The 23,436-nt window shown below is 37.3% G+C and overlaps 1 protein-coding gene across 1 annotated transcript in view; it reads left to right on the plus strand.

Moving 5' to 3' along the window:
- Positions 1 to 17,083, plus strand: part of Ance-3 (angiotensin-converting enzyme Ance-3) — a 55,643-nt gene extending 38,560 nt beyond the window's left edge. The window contains exons 11-13 of the mRNA XM_018537117.1: positions 2,191 to 2,334; positions 11,933 to 12,099; positions 16,674 to 17,083. Of these exons, the coding sequence (XP_018392619.1) occupies positions 2,191 to 2,334; positions 11,933 to 12,099; positions 16,674 to 16,819 (457 nt within the window). The 3' untranslated portion in view covers positions 16,820 to 17,083. The remainder of the gene's footprint in view (positions 1 to 2,190; positions 2,335 to 11,932; positions 12,100 to 16,673) is intronic.
- Positions 17,084 to 23,436: the final 6,353 nt, after the last annotated feature.

A 23,436-nucleotide genomic window follows, 5' to 3' on the forward strand; every position in this document is an offset into this window, starting at 1 on the left:
TGGTATTATATCAACTCCACCCAGCAAATAATACCGCGCAAAGTTACTCGCGGAAACTTCACGGGGGGGTTACAAGTTGTTTTTTTCACGGGCGAAAGCGACATGCTCCGCAATCGGAATGAAGGAAGAGGAAAAGAGATCCCTTTTTCCGCCGAGAGATACAATTTCGCGCGCTTTAACTCATCATGTAACAATGACGGGTCAGGCTGGAGGCAAAAGCTCTCGAAAGTGATTTCGTAATGTGACACAGAAACAAATGATTTACTGGAAATTAGATAAGGTAGTAGAATTGAAATCAGAAAAAGGGAATCGACGAGTAAAGCTTTCAATTTGAAATGTGTTTATTCTACAGAAAAATTAATCAAAGCATAACGTATTAATTACGGGACAAAATACTTTCTGTTTGATTTTATCATATTCATTCTCTTGTCCTCTTCTGCTACTTAATTATATTACGAAGCGCTGAGTATCTCTGATTTTAATAAACTCGCCATAAGGCTACCGCTTTCTGGCTAAAAAAAAACTGCATCTAAATACACGAAGCGTCGTCCGACGACGCTTGTCATTTAAAGCGAAGGTCTCGATTTCATTTAACCGTGTAACCCAATTTAATAGCTTTTTATTGCGGGACAATTCTTTCCCCTTGAATACCGATACGACGCCTCGTTTTGACTCTCCCGCGTTGCTTCTTGGATGCGCTCGCCCACCCGTAAAGTGTGGGTAGACAAGAAAGGTTAATCGATAAAATTTGCTAGTAAAAACAGCCGCGGTAACTGCGAAATCAGGTGGTAGTCTTCCCGCCGGGAGTTTCATAATGCCACAAAATTTATGTCGAATTTTATATTCCAGTGCCTGATCGGATTATCCGACTGCGTCTGAATACTGGCTTTTGCAAAAACCGTCTCTCGCAACTTCGCGTCTGCACCGAAAGAGCAAATTAATGCGCAATTAATAATCGCTGTAATCAAAAGTATCATAATTAATAGACGCGCGGCTATTTACGCCGGTTGTAAAATCGATTATAAAACCAATGCTGCGCAAAATTTTATTTCCCAACGTATATACGAAAGTGAATCCGGAGCAGCCTGCGTGGGTGATCACGAGCTGCGCGTTCCTTCTTGAAAAGTGTTTAGCCTGGGAAATCGGATCTCATTAATTTCGTCGATGACTTCACGCACGCACTGCAATATACATATACATATGTATACGTGTATAGACGTTACGAGGGTTACGACACTTTCTTGCGTTATTTTCAAACGACGGGAGACCCGGTCAGCGAGCGAGAGAACCATGGAAAGTGGAAGTGTCGGAATAACGACCGTAATTCCGAGCCGCGCGGTCCCCCGGGCGGATCGCCTGGACGGTATTACGTAAAGGTCGTTGCCGATGAAGAGTCTCTCGGTGAAACGGCGGCATGCTTACCGGTTTATTGCCGAGCGCTCTCTTTCTCTCTCTCTCTTTCTCTATAGTCACTTACCTGACAGCAATGCGGGTCTACACGCTCGATGAAGGCGAGAGTACTATCTTTACCGTCATGTTACTAGGTCCATAGAAACCGGAGATTCTCCGTAACCCCGCCGACCTTATTGACACTGACCTTGAAAGCGACTGCTTCAAGGTGCACGAAAATTGACAGTTTGGACGTGACCAGCGCATCTTCTATTTTTAGAACCGTTTCGATTTGAATCTGGACTAGTCATGAATAAGCAATCGAATCGCTCGATATAATTTCTCTTTCTTTATAAAAAAAACAAAAATATATCTAAATATAATATATTAGAATAATAATTTACAGATATTAAAATGATATTATAAATGATCTTATAAATTTTATATAGATGTTATCAAACTTGCGTGAATTTCATCAAAACGTCGAGCTTCATTTCTATCCTTTTTCGCGCGCATTCTGTTAACATAATTTTCGAGGCACAGTAATATGATCGTTAAATATATTTGTATTATAAAGTCCAGTTTCAGTTATAAAATTAAATAATCGCGCGATAGAAAAAGATATTTGTTAGTGTAATGAATGACCGTCAAATTTTCGCGTCATCAAAATAAGTGCTATCGAGATATGTTATAATATTTTTTTCTGCACGAATATATAATGAGTCAACATTTTATTAAATATGTCGAAACATGTGCAAAAGACATGATATGAATTAATTAGCTCTCTCCCATATTTTATAGGAATTTCGTAGCTGGGGTCCTGCAATTCCAGTTGTATCGCGCGCTGTGCCAGGCTGCGGGTCAAAGGTACGGAGTCGACAATCCGAGGAGGCCGCTGCACAGATGTGACTTTTACAGAAAGCCCGAGGCCGGCAGGATCTTGGGGTGAGATTCAAAAAAAAATTCGATAAATTATCGTGTACCTATAAAACCGGACGAAGCCGACAATCATCTCTCTGCGTCGTTTTTTTTTACGCCACGTCTTGCGCAAGTTTGCCGTGTACGAAAAGCGGACGTGTAGGCGTAATAAAAGCCCGCGTCTTTTAATAATTGGCGTTTAATCAGCATGTACTCCGAGTACGTTGCTTTCGCAACGACGTGTTTCTTTACGACACGAAAACGAACGCGACGAGATCGATGATCGATCGCGATCGGCTTCGCCGAGTTCGCTCGCGAACGCCCGAAAGAGCGAACGTTTCTCACGTCGCGCTTGCATATATCGTGGTCTTTTTTTACAATTGAAAAAGCTGCGTCGCTGGTTCGAGTTCTCTTATTTTGACGTCCGGCAGGCGACGCGGGTGCACAAAGCAAGTAGAAAAACCACAAGTACCGTTTTACTAGTTAAATGATATACTAAAACCTCGTAAAAATAATACATAAGTGGATACGTAATCGACAACTCGTTTAACGCCAACGGATGTTAATTACGTGTACTGTAATTGAAAAGAAAAGATATCAACATATTTTTTATTTACGTGACACATATATGAGAGAAGGATGTTTGAGAAACGTCATACATTTCATTTAAATGTTCGCGCATTTCTCTGTAGACGACTAAAGATTATCTAAATAAACATTGAAATTGAGAGAAAAACTGCCGTGTAATCTAAGTTAAATAAAAAAATATAGATCACGGAGAATATTACAAAAAATTGAGAGAAAGGAACAGAATGAAGGAAACCGCTCAATGATACTATAACTTCATCATTATCTATTATTGATTCCATCGTGCATTACTTTTTTTCTCAATACGGAACAGTTCTTAAAATGTTTTTTGCGATATTTTTTTACGAAATCACAGCATGTCAAGGATGATATTTAAAACTGATGACTCTACATAGCATAAATACGACTACATCTTAACTTGATTTAATTAATTTTGTAAAATTTAATGTTAGACATAATTAATGATCAATTCTTGACTTCATCATTTTGAGACCATTTAACTACGGCATCGCGTTAAAAATATCGTCGAATAAACCTTAAAAGATACTTCTGAAGACAGCTACGTTTATTGCTCATCTTAAAACTTGTTAAATATATCCAATTTTAAAAACGAGACGTTGTTTTTGATTCAACCTAATTCGGTGACCATACAGGTGGAGCCGGATTGCCATCCCAAAATGTCAAGAATTCTTAGAATCTCACAGCAAGGTGGGACCACAAACGCGATCAATGTCTCATTCCGGGTCTTGACATTTTGTCCCCAAATCTTCTTTAAGATTCAAGGTTAGGATTTTTTTTAACGCAGAATGCGCTTAAAAAATATACACAAGATCAATGTAGAAACTGATAGACTTCCTGAAAAGAAAACGAGAAGAGACGATCGTCGGCTGGTATTTTGCCATTCGTCGCGACTAATTTAAAAACGGATGGAATATTAATTCCTTTATATTATACGACTTGCCCGTGTTAAGCAATGTGATATCGTAATTTTTATTAGTCACTTTGCTGAATTATTAATTATTTAAAACAGTTTGAATACGCGATTTGATGACCCGGTTATATATACTGTCCGCATATACATATGTGTATGACATAATTCTATTAAAAATCATAAATTATATACCTTTTTAAATATTAAATTTCGAAAGCAGGTAGTTTAATTTAGATTGGTCGCCTCTAGTCCGACAATTTAGTTTTATATCGCCACTTGAAATGGTTAGTTGAATTTCGTATTTATTTGATTTCACAATCACGTCCCCGTTGCTTCTTATGTAGCTATATTTGGAATATCGAGCATGAAATCTCTAAGACGATTTCAACATTCATAATTACGTGTCTTCACGATGTTTGTTCTTGTATATCTTCCAAATGATCACTCGCCTATATAGACACTAATTATTATAGCAATTATCGAAAGAAAATGGTCACTACTCATCAACTAATTCTAAATTGGTTAGGACTCGAGTATATTTTCAAACATTTTAAACGATTATTTATGACACTCTTTTCATGTAACACATTATATATATTTTATTATTTCTTCTTACGACTTAAAATGTTTTTCCTTCTAGATATATTATAATATAATGCGACGAAAGAATTTCTGATTTCGATCGTTTTTAAGTCGTTTTAGTTTATTTGTTAATAAATCTTTGTCTAGAGAAACTGCATGTATTGTGTCTTGCGTAGTTTGGGAGCAACAAAAACACGCTTGCGAGCCGTTGAATAAAAATTGCAAAATTAAATACGGGCACTGTACACACAGTGATATAATGCGCAATAATACAGCTGGCTGCCTCGAGGAAGATGATGCTAAGCGGTCGTTTTTAGCGCCAAAGTAGCATTTCTATGTTTTCGCGCAAGTGTTGTTCGGCGCCAGGGATTGCGGTTTTGCGTCGTTGATTACGGGGCGCACATTATGCACGCGAGCGCGATCGTGATCCCCGAACGGGTGTTGCAAGATGCGTGCGCCCACGGTAATGACGCTTATTGTTAAGATCGTATCGTTCTAGCGTGCAAGACACGCGGATTTTGACACGCGGCGCCTTTATTAGCGGAGAGCTCTCGTTTGCACTTGCTCGAGCCAAACAATCCTCGTCGTTATCCACGCGATTGGTCCACATTGAATTTCATTGAGTGCGTCTCGCGCGTGGCTGAGCATTATATCACCGATCGCTTCACGATCGGATCTCGATCGCCTTCTCGGCGGACGAACTGGCGGACGTTATCTGGGTCAACGAGAGGGAAATCTTCGTCCGGTTGTCTGCAATTTCTCCGGTCCGCCAGCCAGACGTTTGTCCTCTCTCGACATTTTATTACAGTACGCGCGTCGTTTCTATACAATTTTATTTAATCAAGGCGAGAGTAACTCGTTAATAATTACGAGACTAATTGATAGTCATTTACGGAAAGCGAGACGTGGCTCTTACAATTAGTTCGCGTTTAGAGCGGCGGGCACACGTAATCGAACTGGTGTATAGAACTAGGCAAAACTACAAAAACACGGGCGTTTATAATCAATACGTACATTGATATTACACATTGATATTTATATAATCGTCGCTAGTTACGTGAGTAAAAGTTCTTGCAGTAATAGTTGTATGGCATGAAACGTGTAATACGATTTCCATATTCGTTAAAAGAACGATGTAGTAAATATATGAGGACGCAATTTTCATACGTTACGAAAATACCAACCAGTCAGGATCGATTAGCTTTTATAGGGATGTTCGTTTCATTAGAATTTATAATTATTCCAAAAATTCGATCGACCTTTGTTGACTTGCAAAATATCTCGAGCGATTAAATTCCGGCGCGTGTAGAAAGGTAAGATAATATATAAAACCGGTGCCACGCAAAAAGAATCGCAAGAAGCGCGAAATCCCACCAAAGGCGGGAAAGGAGCGAGATAACGTACGCACTTAGCTGAAACACCCGGGTTCCTTCGCAGTTACGAAATCGCATTCGCGTTAAAGAGTTACATAAAGTGACAAAAAGCATCGGGCGGCAACAGTTTTATTCTAACGGCGATAATTTATGTTAGAAACGTTCCCCCCGTCTCTTTTACGGTATGTATTCGTGAGCCGAGTCCGGCGGACTCTATCGTGCACATTTCCAAGCGTAACGCGGGCAAAGTTTTATAGATGTGGAAAGTTGCATGATCCTCTTGGCAAGCGGAAACTCGATAAGGATTGTTCCGCATTTGAAGGTGGCCGAGTTGGTAGATCGAAATCTTTTGGCGGCCGGCCAAGTTGCCGAGGCATCCTGCAATAAAGCAGTTATTCGCAGAAGCTAAACTAATCTCGATAGAATATAAAATTTGGCTGCAACGTGTACGGGCAGTAATGCAATATTAAATTATATGTAAAATTCGAGCGAAAGATTTATAGATCGAAATTAGATTTGGCCAAAATTACGATTAATTGTTGCAAGCAATTATTGCATAAATGTATGAAGAAATGGGGAAATTCCTATAACGATTCGTCTATGATAAGTTAATAAATGTGTAGCGATATAACGAATTAAATTACATTTACATATATTATTAGAATGTATCTTCGACTTTTTTGTTGTTAGAATGTCCGCTCGTTGTTTAGCTTGCGATCGAAAGAACGGTTCTGTTGAAGTATCTAGAAATTATTTATATAAGACGCTTAATTTTGCTACTAAAATATCAAAATTTATTGGAATATTGCTCGCATTATGCCTAAATTTTCTATACGTAATTATTTATATAAAACAACGAAATTATTTTCAGATTTGTATGTAATACACAAGTAAAAATATTCACTAGACTAAATTAATTCTTTATTAATTATTGATTAAATTAATTTAGTTATCTTTATTTCCTTTGTTGAAGAATGCGTATATATTTAAATTAAATATAATACGTTTGACTTATGTTAGACATATTCTTCATCGAACGAAATAAATATGAAATTACTTTAGTTCAACTAAAGTAGTTGACTAAACAGTATAACTGAATTTTTAAATATTTCAGCAAGTCGTTTTATCTGCATACGCAAATCCATCGTGTAGCATATTGCGAATTACCGGTGTCCAAACGAAAATTCACCTAGAAGTTTTCACCGTATGCGAAAATCGAGATTCCATCGATCAAGATCGTGCTGACTTCCTGTAATCGAAGGACGATTTCAAACTCTCGCTTTACGGCACGACTATGACGCGATATCGATTGCGAAAGCACGGTGCACGCATTAAAAAGAAGAAGAATACAAAAATAGCGTACGTGTGTCGCGTAAAGGAACGCGAGAGAGTCTCGTGGTGCGGCGAAAGACTCGATACTTAGGAGAGCGCGTTACGTGTTACACTTCCGTTTTTACTGTATGCGAGATTCACTGTGCGAGGAAATCGCCCGCGGATGAAAAATCGTCGATTTTGTACGATATTTTAATATAAAAATCCGCAAACAAATCGACCCAGATATGCCACGTTTGCTGACTCGAGCGCACGATACATTCAAACAGCTGTGGAATTGGAAAGGGATGCAGTTTTGCGAATCCCTTTATGAATAATTTTTCCAACAAAATGCTGATTTTTCGATAGTCTATATTTGTCATATAATTTATAATTTTTAAACGTATATTGACACACAATTCTTCGTCTGCGTGCTTAAAAATGTCGTAAAAATTATTCTATTTTATTATTAACCCGATCTCTATATGTGTATACATATGTATTAGATGCCGGGAATTTACATCTCTTTTAACGAAAACTCGACTGGTATCTTCTTATTTCACAGGTTTTTAATTAGCAACTTTAAATGGTGTGACATTTTGTGGTCAAGGTTTAGATTAAAGCTCGGAATTATTCAAAAAATTTCGTGCTATTTATTTACATTTTATATTTATATCATATTCGTTGATATTACTGTATTCATCGTATTCATTAATATTACTCGATCACGTTTTAATCTTCTGAATTGCAAAAAAGGTATGCGACATCACGGTTGACTTATGCATTCGCTAACACACCGACGCGCGGTGATTTAAACGCAAATGCAAATTGATACTTCGTCCTTGGACGCCACGGACGATCGCACGGAGAATCGGAAAGGAATCGTTTGAAAGTACTGTCCCGCGATCAAGAAACGGCAAAAAGGTTTTGTGGTATACTGTACAACATTTACGCCTTGAATGCAATTGAGAGTAACTGCCGCGTAACTGTTCCCTCGGAGCCTTCTGAATGCATAAAATCGCCCCTGCCCACGATCGCAGAAACCAAAACACGATTTAAATGACCGACAATGAGAGTGCAATCATATCCGTTTTAACTCGCTGTTACACATCCGTCCATTTACGATAATTTAGCATTATTGTGAATCCTTCAGGGACACTTTCACCATTATTTCATCTCTTATTTCTCCAGAAAATTTGAAATTTGTTTCTGTGTCGTTCACTTGTTAAATCTTCCATCTCTAATATTTTATCATAAAGAAAGAAATTAAAATTTCTTTCTTTATGATAAAAAATTCTCCTAAAAAAACTAAGAAAATTGTTTGTTTTAAATATTGTATTTTTTTTCACACTCAATCTTCCTTTCTCTCTATTTTTATTATGAAAGACTACACCTTTTAAAAATGCTAGCTCCAATTGCGATTCTTAAAAAAATTCTAATTATTCTAATGAGACGTTAAAAGTCTCATTAAGCAAAATTAGTCGCAAGTACGTTATTAAGAGGTAATTAGTAGCGACTGTGAATTGTATAAAAATTTCACCTACGTCGAATTAAGTATTCTTGAATTAAATATTTCTGTCAGACGCTTGCTATTCTTTATTATACTTTCGCGATGGGTTTATGCACCTGTTCGTTGATACACCTCATCGGCAAAACGCTCGCCTCTTTGCAGCATCTCGCTATTGCGAAATGCATTGCTCGTCGTCAGGAAAGTACCGATTTCGCCTACGTGCCGAACACCGGAAATTATGTGATCGATATAAATTACAGTCGAAGGCTAAAGAAGTGAGAGAGAGAGAGAGAGAGAGAGAGAAATATCAGGCTTTTCCTGATATATTAAGATGTTTTTATCAATCGAATCGTTTTTCACGAGAGGCGTGGTGGATTCACGAACATTTCTTATTCCATGCGAGTAACTGAAAATGGATTGAAGGTGGAATCGATGTCAGCGAAAAGCTATCTTTCTCGTAACGCCAGTGCTCTGATTGCGATCGACGACGGTATCCGTCGGTCGCACTTTCTGATAGCAGGAAATCACCGCAGTTGCTCGATAGAGCCGTAATGTAATTGGATGCGTGCATTCGGCCCTGAAACGATATGTATAATAATAATATTGTCAAGATTGACTCTCTCGCATGACCTGGTTTCACACACGAACGTGTATTGTAGGTACAAACAAAGCTCTCGAGACTGAAGGGTAATCAACATATTAATTACCTATATAATTAACCAAAGGTACATAAATATCTCTGAATGTTTTCCTATATCCATTTATTTGTCAATTATGTGCACGAAAGGAACAATCGTGCTAAAATATGTATTCAAAATTGAGATATAGATTTGAAAATAATTTTGTTGAACCATAAAAATAATTACGTAGAAAATTAAACATGATGAGCAATGCCACATAATTTTGACACTCTAAAGATCAGTTAACAAAGTTATTTTTAGATATATATGAATTCAACTACTTGAGTAAAATCATTCTTTTCGTATACAGTAGCATCTCGATTATTTCTAACTTTACAAAACTGAATGAATGTAAAGATATGCGACAGTTTATCGTTGTAAATATACAGCAAGTAGAATAAAAAAAATACACGTCGGAAGTATTAAATCGGCATCGTTCGCCAGAAAAAAAAATGTATGCGACGAATGTTTTATGTATCCGCGGAACGTATTTTAAACAAGTTCGGTCAAGAGCCCTCCACTTAGTGAACGTTGCGCCGTGATACGCCGCGATTATGCATAAAGGAAAAGTTGCGAGAGTTCGCCGTTGATCTAGCGATTGATTTGAGAGGCCGATCAGCGCGGGATACCGCCACCGTTGCGTAATCGCCGCGCGTCTAAACAGTCACCTCTGTTGGCACCGTGCACTAGTTCTCAGGGAGCGCGGAGCATCGCCTTTACAGACGTTTAATCTTAGATCAGTGTTAGAAGCTCAGAGGACGATCGTTCGATCGACGATGTCGATGGCCTCAGAATGAATTCATTTGCGATCAATCATCTCGGCCGTTGAGACATATTGTCTCGCTTCTGCGATTAAATTTGCGTATCAATTAATTTTAGAAGCACGGCGGGACGAGGATGTCGAAATGGATGTTTGTGTCCTTTTACTGCTCCGGGGGATTATGTTTTTATCTCACGACATGAGAAGTAGACGAGGATAAGAGGTGTCTGGATTTTTTTTATTCTCGAAAGTCTGCGATGTCGCTTTCAAATCGTGACCTATGTCTATCCGAAATTAAAACGCGCGATTTTATAATTGAGTTCGTATTATCTAAAGAAGCGTTGTTCACCGTGTATTGTCTACAAGGATAAACGAAATTTCAAGGAAGAAACTGAATCGATCTTAAAATATTTTTATGTGTCTCTATTTCCGAAAGTTATATTTTTACGTTTCAGAGTATAGAGTGAAGAGATGACAGCGAAAGGTATTATCGGAGAAATAGGTCAGTGTTGAAAATAAAGTGTCTAAAAGACACACGAGGTATACGGACCAAAAATGTGACGGTGTGTCAATTAAATTGTACTTGTCAAAGGTAACAACGTCGATGTTGACATAAATTTTTCATGGAATTCCAAACGCCGGTGCACCGCAATAAATTTCGCGACGGCATTCCACGCTGCCATAATACGAAATGTATCGCTCGTGCAGATTAAAATCGCGTTGGAAATGTCGAAGAAATGGACTGCGGCATGTCGGAGTCGAGAATATAAATTAGATAGAGCCCGAGGGATAGAGTCACAAACAAGCCAAACTAAAATTAAAACAACTAAAAACTTCACTGATTTTTAGCAAATCTGCAGCCTTAATGTACGGACAGCTAGTTTTTTATCTTAGCAAAGCTATACAGCTGAATAAAATCGTGCATTATTACGCCTCTTATTATGTGTCATGTGTCGTTGGTTCACCACCTCTGTGTTACTCTTTCTTTCCTACGGCCTCGTATCTGCGTTTCCGTGCGAAAAGCACGTCCGGCGATGAGAGAATGTCGAACCATAAATACCTCGTAGCACCATACTGTACACGCGTTACTGGATAATATCCACCTGCTGAAATAGTCGAGATTATCCCTTATGTAATCATTTCATACAACGCTTAATTTCTTTTTCTCGACAGTACAGTCCGTGCATTCCGTCTGTTTAACGATCTCGCAAACAATAATTTCCATTGAATAAAGCAAAAAGTATACTCTGCATTTTTATAATAATAATTTTACTCTCGTTTAAAAAATTATATTAAAATTACTTCTATTAAAACAATCCGATAAAGTTTACACTGAGAAAAATTTTGGTCCAATGAATGATCATTAATCAATGTTCAACTTAATAATGTTATTTACGTTAATTAATGTCCAATTATTCATTGATACAATAACTAAATTCATTTATATAATCTTGCAATAAATTCTAGTAACAGTTTTATAACCTAAGAATTCATTGGACCAATTTTCATTAATTGAAGGAATATTTTATTGTATTTACGTACAGTTTTGGTTCAGTGTACCGACAATTTTAATCTTTATAACTTTTTAAAGAGCTGCTTCGGTCACTTTCACGGACGTTATTTTTTGCAGATTACGAAAAATCGTACGTTTTCATTTTTTTTCTCCAGAAAAGTATGATCTGCTTTCTAAATTTGTTGAAGCGGAATACTTAACAATGTGAAAATTATGTTAATCTTAAAAATAATAGCAGAATCTGTTATTTTGTATAATAGGATATTTTTTTCCTTAGAACGAGATTAGATCAGACAGTAATTGATGACAGTAGTCCATTGTAAAAAAAATTACTAATGGAGTGATACCGCAAATTAACATATTGTTTTTATTCGCAGGAGATTAATGGAGAGGGGCTCGTCCATCCCGTGGCGGGATACGCTGGGAGAAGCCACCGGCGAGTTCAGATTAGACGGATCCGCTCTTAGGGAGTACTTCCGGCCATTAGAGGACTGGTTGAGGACCGAGAATTTGAGGACGGGCGAAGTAGTCGGCTGGTCATACGGTAAGAGACAAAAAGGGAACCGGCGAGGGAGAGACAGATAGCTCATTCAATTATCAGCTAATCAACTACAGCTAGGAAAACTACATCCAAGTTCTAAAGCTTCTTACGTGAACCCTCGCTTTACCAAAATTGATAGAGAAGGATTCAAAGTTCTTTTATCTACAATTTTGATTTCATATAACAGTTGTACAGATTGTCGTACGAATGTTGAAAGATTTTTGCTCGAGTTTAAATAATCCGTTACTGTAATTAAATGTACACTATTTACAAAGTATTCTTCTTTTCGACTATTGCGACACTTCCCGTGTTTTAACGTCGATGTCCTACGTTACATTTATCCTTAATTAAAGATAATTGTTACAACGCCGGATACAAAGATCGATTCATGTGACGTCGTGGAACCGCCGTAGTACGATGCGGTGCCTTTCGACGTAACTCGCTACAAAATTATGCAATTTCCTACTGTAACAGATTGAAGGTTGCAATTCCCACGTGCTACTTTACTGGCGAGCGTTACAAATGTTCATTGTATGACGACATTCGACTTGTGAATTACGATCCGGCGTGTGTACGGCGAAATTATTGAGATTAACGGCCTGCACCTAACGAAGACCATGCATCTTGCCAAATTCTTAACGCCAATCATCGGTCGCGCGCGCGTTATATAAAAACGGTTACACGGGTAAGAACTCGGATATACACATCGTGCCGCGCGCTCATCCCATAAATTATGCCGATGCGTTTCGAAAGCATAGCGAAGCACTTCGAGCGGAATGTGTTATGAATTCTCTTAAATGAAGTAAAACCATTACATGTGCATAATAAATCAAGAAGTGTCGACATCTCAGGGAACGAATGGAAAAAACGGAACAGGACTTCGGTAAAATGGTAGCGGGGCTGATAATGAGGAACAATATTCCACGAATTAATTGCGAAGAATTCAACTGTCTTGGAAATAAAAGAAGAAATGTACAACGATCGTGTTGACGGAAGATCTCGCGCGAACGTGAGCAGCGCGAATTATTTGAACTGGAAATCTTTCTTGCATAAAAGGAAATACAATTCTATTGAAGTATTAAAAAATTTAGCTAAATACAAATCTGAAAAACATATTTCTTTCTTCGTATTAAAAAAAAATTATTTCTTGGGTCAATGAAAATTTCTTTAAAATTAAGATATTTTTCCTCAGCGTAGAATATAAAGAAAATTTATTGAATCTCTTGATACATATTTTTTTAAATAATATTAATTGTAACTGAACTCTTTTACTTACAATAAATAAATATTTATTTAATAAGGAAACGATAGTTAAATCAAGTTAATGGTTTTTGTATATCTAATAAATATACGTTTACATTTATACAAGTATTTAATTAGAATTATTCAAACAAATATTTTTTTACATATAAATTCAGTAAATGTCACATTTTTTTGTAACATTGTTTATCATTGTTTAAATTTCCTAAATAATTATGTTGACGGTCCAACAAAATAATTTTCAAATCTGTCTACCTAAATTTCTAGATGCCTTAGCAAAATCGTCTTTTCTGAATGAATCACCGCGGAGTTCCTTTTTTTTTTTCGAAACGACAACAAACGTTCGCACTATTTCCGCAATAAAACGCAGAGGCGGCAGAGTTCGCCACTGGGAGAAGAGGTCGATTGTAATGTTCTGGTCTCGTGGGACTGGAAAATTGCGAAAGCAGAGTGTGAAATAGGGAAAAGGCCGTCAGGAGAAGAGAGTTAGGAAAGGATAAATAGCGACAGATTGAAAGAAGAGAAGAAAGAGAGAGGAAGAGAGCGCGATGGAAGAATCGTGAGACAGGCTCGTTTCCATCGCGTGCCGTAAGAGTTCCCCGATGGATCCATCCATCCATACGTCCATCCATTCGCGAATTTGCGAGAAGGAAAAATTGCACGTGCACGTGCACGCTGGCATTAGACGCGCGCGCGCAAACTCCGTCTCTTCTCGCGTGAGAGCGAACATCGCGTTCACGTTCGGTCAATCGGGACCAGGCCACGCGTGATCGAGAAATCATTCGACTACGCAATATTACGTAATGAGATCTCCCGCCAGGCAGAACGGCCGATCCAGTTACACGAGATTTCGTTCCAGCAGGAAGTGATTCTGACGTAAAAACGCATTTCCCCGAAAGAGAGTAGATCTTTAAATTAAGATACGTTAAAAGAGTACGCCTCCGGCTGTGGAAACTGTTTTGATTTTTTTCTCGGCTGCTATACGGTATCTTGTGTGTCATAAGGAACATGCAAATCACGAAATAGGAAGACGGATTAGTCATGGTAGGAATATTCGTCATGTCCAGCCGCGGAAAGTGAAAAGACACAGCGTAATGTTAGAGAGTCGCTTTAAACAACCAATTTGCATTGCAGAAGTTCGTTTTACTTGATTGCAACGGTTATGCAGGCACAACGTTAGTATCGTTAGCTTAACCTGAATTTGAGCGCCGGCGGACGCGTGCAGTCCGTCGTTGCGTAACGTGCGTACATTCATATACATATGCGCACGACTTGTCAATATTTTCAACCAAAACAGCCGACAAAACGCGCCGGCGAAATGGTGCATAAATCTGTATTTGCTCTAGCAAAACGGTCATTCAGTACGCCAAGCAGCAGGAGGGGCTTCCTTCTCAGCGATGATTCTAAAGGAGCAGATGTACGCGGCGCTCATATACTATACGTAACAACGCAGTAAAACGAAATCATGGAACGCCAGTCATATAATTTCACTTTCGGTCGATCTTTCGTTCTCGTTTTGCCCGGCAACTTCTCCGATTATGGTCCACGTGTAACGCGCCTGTAATGTAACAGGAAATACAAAGAGCAAGACTTTCGATCCGTTGAACGATAATAATTCCTTAAGCGGTTTTAACCTGGGAATAATGACATAATTTTTTTATACTTAAACGATCTTGGAACATTTTTATGCCTTAATTGAGATCATTATTAATAATAACGTATTGTGTATTATTAATTGTGTATTATTAATTTTCCGCTTTATTAGTATATGAGAACATTTTATGTGTGGATATAGATTTAAGTAGAAACTATATTCCTTTCTCTCTCTCTCTCTAATAAACAAATATTAAACGAAGTATAAATACGTTAAATAGGCTATAATGAGTATTTCTAAAATAGTTTTCGAAGTAAAGGTTTTAATTAAAATAACGCTTTTTATCGCAAATTTTCGATGAACTTTGTAATAATGAATAGTTGATAAAAAAAAAAAATGTTAAACAATATATCTATACAATATGTTACAACAATGCACATTTTTTCGCTGCTGAGATATAAAAATACTTCAAATGATCATTCCCGAGTTAAATACCGTTATGCAGGCATTGAAAAGAACAGTTTTATCACGTATTGTTCGATACATCTCTGTTGCTTTGTTATGCATATATATTTATAAGTAAAAGTACAGGCTATGATTTACACGTGCACTGAGTGCAAGATCATAGCTGCAAATAATTGAAAGATAGATCACTTCATCTTTAAGGGAATCGGTATACTAGCTGTTTATACACTCCGTGCCGTGAGCTACCAATTATCTTATCGTATTTCACAGAAGATTGATGCTATTAAATTTTTCCGGTAATACTTAATCGTAAAAGCGATCGAGTAATTTCTCAAACGCGCGCGATCGTGGTCCATCAGTAAAAAAAAAAAACCGCGTTAATACGTCATACGATTGAATGAAGTAATATCAGTGCATTGTGCTCGGTGCCGAGATAATGAGATACGTGTTACTATTTAGCGTTTCCATTCCCCGTGCCACCTTCATCCATCGACATGGCCACAAGTGATTAAACCGTACCGTACACGTGCAAGAAATCGCTGTCTAGCGAGACCATAAGATAGCTCTCTGCGCAAACCCCGTTAATACACGAATAAATCGAGCGGAACGACGACACGCGATTAAATAAGGAAAAAGCAGTATTGACGAATTTGTCGAAAAAATATCTGCACGAAGGAACAAATGCTGCGAAGGGAAAGGTAGATCGACCTTTCGATCGTTGGTTACCTTTATTTACCGCGTGACTCTCTTTTCTGCTCCTGTCGATCTCGATTACGGGATTTTAGAGCGGCCCGTTTCCTCCCTTTCGCTCCTCCTCGCCGGTGTCGATCGCGCGATCTCCATGGCACGCTCACTTTAGACAATCGAAGAAAATGTCTCGGCTTCTATTTCCATAGATGGTTTCGTTGTTCTCTTCTGAGCAGCAAGTTTGATCAACCAAGAATCTGATCTAGTAAGAGTCTGGACATGAGACAGACAATTTTAATTGGGGTCCTCGTGTCTTAGCAACACCTAAGAAAAAATGAAAAAGATGAGAAAAAAGAAAAGAAAATAAATAAATAGGAAGAGAAAGATAGTAATTAAGAATCTCTTATTAAAGAGATCTCTCGTGTGGTTTTGCCAAAACTTGACACTCTGCTTAAACACGACTCGTATTTAGATTCTTATTAAAGCGTCTCTGCGTTTATCGATCGCCATTCTTAATGATCTGAAAAAGCTGACGCAATTTTGCAATTTAATATCTTATTTTGTTACATAGACGGAGACTTTTGCAAGAGGAGCATAGAGACCGCGGGCCTGCAGGTTTACGGTAGCGGCTTCTACAACAGCGGCACATCCATCTCCGCGTCTTGGATCGCTACGGGAATCATGATGGCTCTTTGGATTGTATCAACACTTTACTGAACGCAACGAGTAGCCGATTCGTCATCGAGCACTGCAGATGATAATAAATTAAAGGAAACACCGTTAATTTGCCAAAATATACCAAACCATATTCCTGTAAGATCACTGCGGATAAACCTTGAATAACGGTAATAGTTAAATTATTAATTTGAATGTAGCCAACCGAGCTGATTGACGGCAAAATAATACTGCCAAATAATACAAATATACTAAAGTACACTCTTGTCAAGCGTCAAGCTGCATGCTTCACGCGATGTAAAAAGGTCGCGCTGTCAATTTATAAACTTGTTATTACGTAGATCTGTGTATAATTGTAATACTATTAATATTATACGTTTATGCTATATGTTATATTACATGGTATGTCATGCTATAATATTATATACGTAGTATTAAGAATATATAAAGCGTGCCTGCAAACGTCGTATGTGTTGTGCGTGGGTGTAAATGCATAAATCATTTCATACACTTGAACGGTTCATGATTCACGCCCTGTAACTATCAACTTCACTGTTGATCGATCAAATAAAATTATACCTATTGTTGTAAAAAAATATCTCCGCGATTTTCACCGAGACACTTGTTATGCCATCCTTACTAACAGTTTCATTCTCTAAACATCTGGTTCTGTATATATACACCCTCCGGTTCTTTTAACAAGATTACAAAATTAATGCACAGTCAAATATCTCTCCCTTACGAGATTATTTTTTCATCGCTCAAGTGGACCAAATTATTTTCCAACGAACATATACATATAAAGGGCATATAAGAGTCTGAGTATTTGAAATAAACGTTATTCATTTAAATATTATAATATAATTGATATTTTAATTGATATATAGTTTCCAAATTATTTCATTTCGGCTCACAATTATCACACAAAAACAGCTCGTTAAATGATACGTTTACTTTTTTACGTTAACATATGGAGAAGCAGAAGAAGCATATTTCATGTTGGGTAAAGAAAGGGGATTCCCTTCGATTGGCGTATGCACAAAAGCTGTCCGACGACAAAAGCCACATCAAACTGCTCCCTTATCTTGCGTAATTGAAAGTCGGCGAAATCGTACCAGGTGAAATCGCACTTTTGTTGTCAAATTACGGTAAACTCAATCAGACTGTCTTATCCCTCGCTACTTTATTATATCTTTTATTATCGCCATTAGATCGGATATTCTTCTTAACTACCCTCGCATTTCATTCGTTTCGATATTAGCGTGAATGCAAATAACGATTTCTGAAACGATTTTGATATAACTAGCGTGTGTATTAATTAATTACACATCAATTCGCTAATTAACTGTATTCTTTTAAATTACAAAAAATAACATGCTTGGATGCTAAAAATTTTATAATTAAATATATAAATTATTAATTAATTATAATATAAAAATCTTAAAAATAAACTTTGGTATGTGTGTGGAATTTTAGCCGGTTATTTTTAATGATATACATGATATTTGTAATTTAATAAATAGATATTTTTACAAAATCAGTATTTACTTGTTCGAAAATTGGAAACCTAAAATTAAAGGCTTAAATATTAATCCCAGATAGTAAATCGCTCAACAATAGGAGTCCTTATTAAACTCTTTTGTTTTACGGTCGCTCTCTCGTCTGATTTTTACAGCGCGCGCCGACGCGTAGGACGTCAGCTTTCACGTGAAAGAGATGCCGTTATTGTTTGCAAAGGCATGCCACTGAAACGTACCGCACGTAATTGCACAAAGGTGGTCCCTGTCCAGAAAACTGGTCCGCCCGTCTTGCGTAACCAGAAGACCGCGGAAATCGACCTCGTCGGGCAAAAAGAAACGCTTGCATCATCATCGAACGCGCAACATGCATGCATTTCATCGTGCGCGCGACCGGAAATATTTTGATCTTTATCATTTCACACGGCGAACGCATACCATCAATACCCTCTGACGACGACGAAAGTGGAATATTTGATTTCAACCAGCCGCCGTGCGAGGCTCATATCTTCTGACGTGGCGCAGATTGATTTCCCGCATTTTCGAGATCCGATCCAACTTGTCGAATTAACGACGTAGTGTGCAATTATTCCTTTCTTGCGTAATCGTTGAGAAATAATTTTCGCCACGAGCCAGTCCATTTCCTGTCGCGGAGGAGATTCTATTAACCGAAGCGACGCGGATACGCGATTTTAATTCATTCCGAGATAACTTCAAACACGGAAATTGACGGAGAGTCGTAAAAAGATCAAAGAATCCATGGTACCTGACTCTGTTTCCAATTGATCTATTCCATTATAGAATCACAGATTGCCCCGACAATTAAGCGTCGTCTTATTCTAAGTTTCTATCCTGAAATCATTTGAAAATTCTTACTTAATGTGTGAGCAAGATATTACTTCACACATCAGACGTTACCTTGTTACGTTCGAAACAGTAATTCATATTCCATTTGGCTCATATCCGTCAGTATTAATCTGAAAATAAGAAATCAAGTTGATTGTCAGGAATACATAATCCCTCATTACTCTCTTCCAGACATAGGCGCCACTTTACCAAGAAGTGTATGGACTTTTAATTTCATTGCTTTCTTTTCGTTTAAAAAACTTGATTGGATATTAAATAAGGTATAACTATAATACTGCTTTTGTAAAAAGATATTAATTTTAATAATAGTAACAAATAGTAATTTTCTACCAACTGCACGAATCATACTTTTCGACATCATAAATTTTATTGAAAAGCTCCCTAAATTCTATTACTAATGATAAATACGTTGCCCAACGAAGACATTATGGATTAATTATATTATTTTCATTTTTCTCTTAATTTTATTTTTTTTATAACGGGAAGCGATGAAGCGTTAACAGGTGAAGAATAAATTTGATGAAAGAAGACATTGATGAAAGAAGACATTGATGAAATAGTTTCTCTCCCGTTAATAATGCTAAGATTAAGCAATATTGACGGATAACATTGATGAGAGTCTTCTGAAGACCAATCATAAATCGCTCCATGGAAACCAGTCAGAGATGGATGAATCGGACGTTTTGGTTGGTCGACGCCCATGAGACGATGGTTTGGCGATCTGCCCCAAAACTGGTTCGACCAGTTGCATAATCGGAAGAACGGGAAGTCTTGTGCCTTTCCGCGAAACGTCTGCGAGGCGCACAATAAGAGCTGACTGACTTGGACGTCACTCTCGTCCACTTTCACCGCGTCGGTTGCGCGCGCGAGCGCGGTTTTAGCCGGTGGATTTAGCCACGACGCGACCACCAGCTACATCCGCGACCGAAATCTGCGAGAGAGGAAAGGAGAGAAGAGGAGAGAGAAAGAGGTGCGCAATTTCGCCGGACGACCGGAATCGGATGTAATCGGTTTAATTGAGACCTGCTGAAAAAAGGAGCCGCGATCCGACGAAATCACCCGTTTCGAAATTGTGCGTGAAAGTGATCGAAAGCAGATCGACGCCCTTCGCCTCCGTCTGCCGAGCACGCCGGCATTGACACAGGTGCATGTTTTGTAGATCGCGAAGAAAAGAAATCAACGTTTCGTTATTCACGAGTTGAGTAATATTTGAATGCCGAAAGAATCGGTTATGCGTATCGAGCGTATATAAAAGATTACTCATGAAATAGGTTTGCAAGATACATTATAGATGACATGAGATGGACCGAAGGGAATTGATCGCGTGTACTTATGGGCACGCGACGCATCGTCAGTCGTTTCGAAACTATAGGTGAAAGTGATCAAGAAATTAAACGATAAATTTATATTAAGCGACACTAGCAATATCTAACTCTCTAATGTGAGTGTTAACATTTCAAATTAATTAGCATATAAAATGTAAGTAATTAATTCGGCAAAAATATAAGCTAAATTGGCTTTGCAGTAAAACTTTCTTTCGGAGAATTGGCGATTCGTTTAACTGTCTTTCTACGCATAACAAAAATTATACGAAACGCAAGACTTACTTCGAAATATTTTTCTTTAATCTGCTTGCGATTTTTTTTTAATAGAGAATAATAGATATCACAATTTTATTAGTTACGTATTATTTTATGAGATTCGTTTCTACATTCTATATAATATTATTTTAACATAATTTAGACAGCACATAATTCGTAATAAATCTGCAAATATATTTTGTTGCGATCATGTTACATGTAAAAATCAAATGGTGAACAAATAAGATTATTTTATTATTGCGATTATCTTTGTTTGGCTGGTTCTACTGAGAGAAAAAATATTTGTATTACGGCGGGACAAATAGTGAGAGAGATAATGACGGTTTTCTGCCTTTTGAAAGGTGCGCTTTTGAGAAACAACTACATCGGGATAGTTACGGTGATCGTAAAGACTATTACGTCTGCGAAATAAACTTGGGGTCAACGATATCCCAGAATAATATCTGGCATTACTTGGCTGGTAATGAGGGTATAATTATGATTAGTGTTTCAGTGAAACAATGCCCAATGCTTATGCAACGCGAGACATAGAGCGGCACCAATGTCACTGTCTCGCGCGATTAGGTCGACGATTTATATAGTACAACGAATCATGCTGACTGATGCAGAAAGCATGGACCATTGTTCAATCTTTGTTTTTCCTTTCACGTAGGATTTTATTTATTAATTTTATAATGCCTATTAATTAACGTTTACAGTACAAGAAAGCCACTGTAGTGGCACTAAAACGATATCACATTTTGAGGCAAAGAATATAATACAACAATAAATTATAATAAATCTTACTCAATTAAAGTTGTAAGATTTTAAAAGTAGATTCCTGTTATCTAAAAATTATTTTTTTTTGCAAATTTATTTTAATAATCTTTTTAAAAGAATGTAGAGAGATATAATATACTTTTACATATGTTTCTTAATTAATTACAGAAAAAAATTTCTTGTTTTGAAAACAATAAAATTTGGTAAGATAAATTTCATAACAAGCATGTTGAAATAAGCGTAACAAGAAGTCCAGAGCCAAATAAAGTAAATAACGTAACGCAAGTTACATTATCATTTGCCGTTTTGCGAGTTCTCTCTCTCTCTCTCTCTCTCTCTCTCTCTCTCTCTCTCTCTCTCTCTCTCTACTAGATACAGTTTTTGTCTGTTGACTTAAATAACCTTGTTACAAAGAAATGTCGACTTCTTGTTTTCATTAAAAAAAAAAGGTAAACGAGAGAAAAGAAAGTATATTCGAATTACAAAACGGAAGCTTCGGATTGCGCGTTTCAAGTACGCGCTCAGAAACGCTTTCTCGAGAAATGTAATATTTTACTCTCGCTTAAGATTTATAACAGAACTGTGTAAGATACTGTTTCATAAGGATTTCCATGCCAAATCTCTTTCGTATATACGTTCGTCCAATATTTATTTTACCACTTATTTTCAAACAAATCCTCTATTATCTCTTAACGTCTTTTTTATGCGCATCCATGTTGTGTAAAATAATCTTTATTTCTCTGTTTTAATTAATAATAAATTTATTTTTTATTCTTGTTTATATTATATATAAGAATATACGATTCCCGAGAATTTGTATTAACATGGCTACTCTTTGATCAATTCAAAAAATTCAAATTATAGAAAGTAACATTAAATAGCTATTAGTCTATTATTTAAGTTATTTCTGGCCGCATCTCTAAGTCCGGAGATAATACCAGTCAATAGAAGAGAAAAAGTTTGTGATCTTTAATTAAAAAATTCAGTTTCATATATAAAATATTAGAAATGCAGATATTTTTAAATAATTGTTTTATATTCCTCACGTTAGTTTTGAAGCAAACATTTGAATATTCTATCAATCTGCCGCTATTATATGTGAGCAATAGTATTTATATTCTCGTTATATTCTAACTTATTATATTCTCAAATCATGGTCTGTATTATAATCTCTGTAAAGTAATAATTAGTAAAATCAATTAATAATTCACAGATGCTAGAGATAGAATTATCCATCTTCATCCATCTATACCTGGCACTTTGATTTTACACAGAACATTTGAGTTCCATCGTTAACATGATATTCGATCGTTCTGATTTATTATCTACAACGAAATTCGATGGCTCGTCACTGCGCCGCAGGAGACGTCGATTTCCCGTTCTCTGAACTGTTTCACCGTTCTCCATTACTCCCCGATACTGTTCTCCGGTATTAGAATGCTCGATGAGCACGCAAAAATTTCCGCAACTCGGTCGCTTTCTATTTCCTGTTTCCAAATCTCGCAACGCACGACGCATGGTTTGAAACGTTTCACCCGATCACACAACCGGGCGCATTAAACAACGCGACATTTTAACGTAACCGTTATGCAATTTTCTGTTGTTCCACGCCATTTTACCTTCGATTGATTCGCAATCGAAATCTCACAGAGGCGGTTCCCGATGCGGATACAGAATTGCATAAATCCGACGATGCTGGTGTCCAAGTCTCTCTCCTTTTCTCTTCTTTTCTCTCTCTCTCTCTCTCTCCCTCTCTTTTTGTTTCCTTTTCTCTCCCCGAATAATAATCCCATATCTCGCCATCATGTATTATCCGTAAAATCAATTATCGGTATCCATTTCTCCGAATGTATCTGCGAGCGTCGTCAACGATTACGAGATTTTCCCAATGCAATTATCCTTGAGCAACCATTGG

This window comes from Cyphomyrmex costatus, unplaced genomic scaffold (assembly GCF_001594065.2).
Source record: "Cyphomyrmex costatus isolate MS0001 unplaced genomic scaffold, Ccosl1.0 scaffold164, whole genome shotgun sequence".
Taxonomy (NCBI): domain Eukaryota; kingdom Metazoa; phylum Arthropoda; class Insecta; order Hymenoptera; family Formicidae; genus Cyphomyrmex; species Cyphomyrmex costatus.